This window comes from Aquarana catesbeiana, linkage group LG01 (assembly GCF_042186555.1).
Source record: "Aquarana catesbeiana isolate 2022-GZ linkage group LG01, ASM4218655v1, whole genome shotgun sequence".
Lineage (NCBI taxonomy): Eukaryota > Metazoa > Chordata > Amphibia > Anura > Ranidae > Aquarana > Aquarana catesbeiana.
In genome coordinates this window covers 962349201-962355092 of record NC_133324.1, presented here as the reverse complement: position 1 = coordinate 962355092, position 5892 = coordinate 962349201, and the positions used below count along the sequence as shown (strand labels likewise).

General features: G+C 43.7%; 1 protein-coding gene across 1 annotated transcript; it reads left to right on the top strand.

The window, feature by feature from the left end:
* The first annotated feature begins 428 nt into the window (after positions 1-428).
* LOC141128702 (olfactory receptor 13F1-like) lies at positions 429-1382 on the top strand. The gene has a single exon (XM_073616140.1). It carries the CDS (start codon positions 429-431, stop codon positions 1380-1382), a length of 954 nt encoding a protein of 317 aa, XP_073472241.1.
* The last annotated feature ends 4510 nt before the right edge of the window (positions 1383-5892 follow it).

Here is a 5892-nt window from a genome sequence, read left to right as displayed (position 1 = left end):
TTCAGGACCATAATAAAAGGTCCCGCAACAGGTGTAAAGGGCCCCAGGAACAGTGAGAAGGGCCCTGGGCTTGGAGGGAAGGGCCCCAGTTGGGAGTCAGGGGAACTCTTCATGGTTTCTTGCAATGGGGCCCTGAATGTTCTAGTTATGCTTCTGCATTAATGTATAATTGGTCAATGAAATCACCAATACTCTGTAAGTGATATCACTCAGGAGAGTTTATGGGATCAAAAATGTCCATCAGTCTGAGTTTTTTTTTCATTCGGAAAATCTGTTGAGCCTGTTGAGCCTAAGGAGGACAGCACCAGAGATAGGGCGAGTATAGCAGCCAGATATGCTCTTCTAGATTCTGGGGTCTGTTTTTCTTTCCTTTTGTGCCCAAAGTTGGGCTTCAATAACACTTTCTGTTTGTCATTTTATGTCTTCAGATGACACATCGTAGGAACAAAACAATTGTGGTTGAAGTCTTCTTCGTTGGGTTTGAAAGTCTCACAGAATACAAAGCTCCATTCTTCCTTCTCCTATTCCTCTTCTACACTTTCACCTGCATCGATAACTCCCTGATAATCCTTCTAATATGGAAGAGCCCTCATCTCCATTCCCCCATGTACTATCTGATTGCCAATTTGCTCTTTTGTGAAGTGATATATATTACGAACCTGGTGCCACCCTTGATGCACAGCACCCTATCCGGAAGATGGTCCATGGACTTTATTAGCTGCCTTGTCCAGATAAATGTTACAATTTGTATTACAGGTTTTGAGACTTTCCTGCTTACGCTGATGTCCTATGACCGATATCTGGCCATTTGTCAGCCACTGAGATACACTACCCTCATTCACAACAGACTCTGCCTGTATTTTGTCATTGCTTTTTGGATGGTTTCACTCGCGATTAGTTTGGTGATATTTTACATGTTACTCTCTCTGGTATTTTGTGCCCCCGTTGCCATGGAACACTTTGTCTGTGAATACACTGCATTTTTTTCTTTTGCATGCATTATGTCGGACAGGATGCCTCTTATTATATTTGGCTTAGTGGTCAGCACTATAATAAACGCACCTTATCTACTGATCCTTGTGTCCTACATTTTTATCGTGATCTCAGTCCTCAAGATAAAGTCATCAGCTGGCAGAAAGAAAGCCTTCTCCACCTGCGGTTCCCATCTATTGGTGGTGTCTATATATTTTGGAATACCTTTTTTAGCAAGTATGGTGCCGGGGGGAACAGATTACTATAATTTGATGGCCGCCGTATACTATGGGGTGCCCCCACTCATAAACCCCCTTATATACAGTTTAAGGAACCAGGAGATTCATAAAGCTCTACAGACAGCAATGAGTGCCATAAAGCAATATTTTAGCGGTAAAATAAGCCAATGATAAATAAACCTTGTATCAGTTTATCAATGTATATTAGCATTATTTATCCGGATTTAGTGGATTTGAAAATGCCAGACACATTTTAAAACCCATTTGAATTTTCAGTTTATGTACATTCCAGGTTCATCAAGACAAAATCTGTGTAAAGTCTTAAGCCTCGTATACACGATTGGATTGTTGGCCAACAAAACCGTGGACTTTTGTCCGAAGGGCGTTGGCCCAAACTTGTCTTGCATACACACGGTCACACAACTGTTGGCCAACAATCATTAACGGAGTGACGTACTACGTTGCTTTTCAGCTCTTTAGCGCCACCCTTTGGGCTCCTTCTGCTAATTTCTTGTTAGTAGAAGTTTGATGAGTGTTGATTCGCGTTTTTCATTTCGCACTTTTCAAGCGCACTTTTTATTTCACGATTTTCATTTTGCACTTTTCATTTCGCACTTTTCAGTTTGTTTCTGAACAGCCGTTCGTCAACCAGCCATGTTGCAGAATCGGAGGAGATAATGTGTTATTTATTATTGGCCTTGGAGTTATTGCTTTGACATTTTATTTTTTGGTTGAATAATAATGATTTGATTTGGTATATTTTCTATATTTTTGGATGCATAGAATGCACTTTTTGGTTAAGTTCTATTGGCAGATAGCATGCCTAATTTTATTTGTTTTCTTTTTTTAATGCACAATAAAATAATTGTGTAGAAAAATACTTGGCTATGTGTTTTACTTCAAATAACAGTTTGGGAGTAGGCAGTTACATTTAAAAAAATACAATGTAAAAATGACAAGGGACACCAACATAGTTGTATCTTTGATCCTAAAAACTACGGGATAATGATGTTGTGGTAACTTGCCCAAATAAAAAAAAGCATAATAATATTATTATTGATATCACTAGAAAAAAAAATCCTTTGAAAATTTGTTTGCAAAAACTCCATCAGTATCACCAGCAAAGCAGCTTCATTATTATCCCATTTAAGAAGAAGAGAATTGTGCGCTGAATTTCCAGATTTCATAATTTGCCGCATCACGAATGTTAATTCTCCATTACGAACGCTAGTTTACAAGACCGACCGCTTCCGGCTCATCCTTGCTTCCGAGCATGCGTGTTTGTACTTTGGACTTTTGTCCGACGGACTTGTGTACACATGCTCAGAAAATCCGACAACACACATTTGTTGGTGGAAAATTTGAGAACCTGCTAGCCAACATTTGTTGGCGGAAAGTCCGACAACAATTGTCTGATGGAGCGTACACACAGTCAGACTTTCTACCAACAGCCTGACATCCAACATTTCCCATTGGAAAATCCAACCGTGTGTACGGGGCATTACAGTTCATTTTCCTTAACCACTTGCCTACCGGGCACTTTCACCTCCTTCCTGCCCAGGCCAATTTTCAGCTTTCAGCGCTGTCACATTTTAAATGACAATTGCGCGGTCATGCAACACTGTACCCATTAGAAATTTTTATCATTTTTTTCATACAAATAGAGCTTTCTTTTGGAGGTATTTAATCACCACTGGCTTTTTATTTTTTTTCTAAACAAACAAAAAAAGACCGAAAGTTTTGTTTGGTATAAAATTTTGCAAACAGGTAATTATTCTCTTTCACTGATGTTGCTCTGATGAGGCTGCACTGATAGATGGCACTGATGGGCACTGATAGGCAGCACTGATGAACACTGATAGGTGTCACTGATGGGCAATGTTAGATGGCACTGATGGGCTCTGATAGGGGCACTGATGGGCACTCATAGGCATCACTGATGGGCAATGATAGGCAGCATTGATAGGTGGTACTGATGGGCTCTGATAGGCGGCACTGATAGGTGGCACTGATGGGCACTAATGGAGGCACTGATGGGCACTGATAGGCAGCACTGATGGGCACTGATAGGCGGCACTGAAGGACACTATTAGGCACTGGTAGTCAGCACTGATGGGCACTGATAGGCAGCACTAATAGGTGACCCTGATGAGGAGTATAGATGAGCTCAGGCGTGTTGGCAAATAGCACATGCAGAGCCTGCCAGGAAGTCGGCACTGCACAGCGCTAATCACAGGCAATCAGACATTGTCCCGATGCGTGGCTGTAGAGAACAGGAAATGTCTCACTGCCTGTGATTAGCGCTGTGCAGTGCCGACTTTCTGGCGGGCTCTGCACGTGGGGTGTGCGAACACGCCTGAGCTCATCCTTAATGAGAAGGCATTGATGAGCACTGATTGGCAGCACTGATGAGCACTGATTGGCAGCACTGGGGGGCACTGTTGGGACTGCACTGATAATCAGGACACTGTACGATGTCCTTTAACACAAGCTGGTTATCTGCTCTCTTTTTTGAAAGAAAAGCCAATAACGGCTTCTGTCTATTTCTGTGATCAGCTGTCATTGGTCCAAAGGACTCAGCAATCAGAAAGCACACCACCTGCCAGCCGGCTTGTCCCTTGCCATCATGTTGCAATGAAGGACTCTTAGGGCTTGATTACACATGGGCTCAAGGGGGGTGCTTAACCACTTGATCTCCAGAGAGGTTTTACCCCCCTCATGACCAAGGCCATTTTTTGCTATTCAGAATTGTGCTACTTTAACCACTTGCTGACCGCCCCTTGCAGTTTTACTGCTACAGGACGGCTGTAAATCTCCGTATGAAATCAATTAAACTGTATGCTGATATCCCATAATACATAAAATCGCATAATGAATAAAATCGCATAGGTTTGTGTTCATACTAAAAACCTTGTGAAAAAATAATAAGGGATATAAAGATCTTGTGTCAATAAAAAGCAATATGCAGAGACATCTTCATATAAATAATAAAAGTGAGTATATCCAAAACACATTCAATTCATATAAATAAAAATCAAAAATGCATCCTTAATAATTGTGCAAAACATATGATATAAAGTGCCGGTGCTATGGTGACCTAAACATCTCTATTCAGACAGATTAATCCAAAAAAATAAATGATAAAGTGATAAGTGGTAATAATACAATGTCCCAACAGTGGTGATCCTAAAATACTGTGCTTAATCTGCAATTGGAACAGTAAATGACATGCCAATAAGTGCAGCAACTTAAAGTGCAAAGTGCTAATGTCTTTTCAGGTGCACAAAAAAGTCTTAGTGCTCAAGTAGACAACAGTGGGGTTTCTGGGATGCAATTCACTCTGTGTCCTCTTCGTGCATAATACACTAGTGTAGGTAGTGGCCCCTTACCTAGCAGTGCTAGGTCAACCGCAAAATAGTAGCTAAACAGCAGGGTCTTGAGCCTCAGTCTCGTCCCTATATCCACGCTTGGCGGCGTTGAGTGATCCTTAGGCAGCTGGGTTCAGATAGCTATAGTCCTAGCTGGGGCCCTGGACCAGCGCGGGTCCCAACTCAGCCTCCACATCTCAGGTGTATGTAAAAAACGGGTATGAAGGACAAAGGTACTGGATAGTGAAGTAGGTTTTTAACAAGGTGGCGCTTTATTCAAAAACATAAGTGGGGGGGGCGTGGCGACCGAGCTCCAGCATGGAAGCCTAACTAGAGAGCTCTGCTCGGCCGCCAGAGAGAATCCACATTCATCCACTTCCACCGACCCCATCCGAACCGCAAAGAGCGTCCACGGACTCACTGAGACCCGCTGTGCACGGCGAGATGCCCAGACACAGGAAAAATCCACAGAACCTACAGAAAATGCAGGACTTTTTCAAAGGGCGCGAGCCCCAACAAAATGGCGCCGGCGCCTCAAGCAGACGAACGCAGCCGCAGGCTGTGACTAACAACGGCCGCTCCGGTTCAGCAACACCACATCCAAGCTTCCACCTGCACAGCGGATCTTCCTCTGGCACCTCGAGCCCCTCCACCAGGAGCCCAGCCAAACAAAAGCAGCGGATAACATCCCCAGACCGGCCGCTGGCGGACCCTGAGATGGAGGTAAGCAGGCCTCAAAACGCCGCAGACACAGCGGTGCATGTCTCACAGGACCCCATAGCAGCTTTCCCTACCTCTGACAGGCCAGTGTCAGACACAGTCCTTAAAGAGATGCTGCTCTCCCTAAAAGCATCCCTGCATGCTGATATGACTGCTGGCATTAATCACTGTCAGAGAGAAGTTCAGGCCTTAGGCAGTAGAGTGGATCATATAGAAAAGCGAATGGGAGAATTCACTTCCTCATTCAACACAATGGTAGATGCCCATGGTAACCATGATGAAGAAATCGCATGGCTAAAAAATAAGGTCGCAGACTTGGAAGACCGTTCCAGAAGGAACAACCTAAAAATCAGGGGGATCCCAGAAACCATATCTGCCGCACAGCTACTGCCATACACGCAGGCACTATTCTCAACTCTGCTACCATCCTTATCAGCACAAGACCTAATAGTGGATCGCATACACCGTTTACCCAAACCTGCATTCCTTCCTGAAAACACTCCTAGGGATGTGTTGCTCCGGGTGCATTACTACCATATCAAAGAACAAATTCTCACCACATCCCGAAAAGCTGATGATAGGCACCCACAGTA

What these genes read in the sequence shown, in the direction of transcription:
- LOC141128702 (XM_073616140.1), top strand. Translation starts at nt 429, where the DNA reads ATGACACATCGTAGGAACAAAACAATTGTGGTTGAAGTCTTCTTCGTT.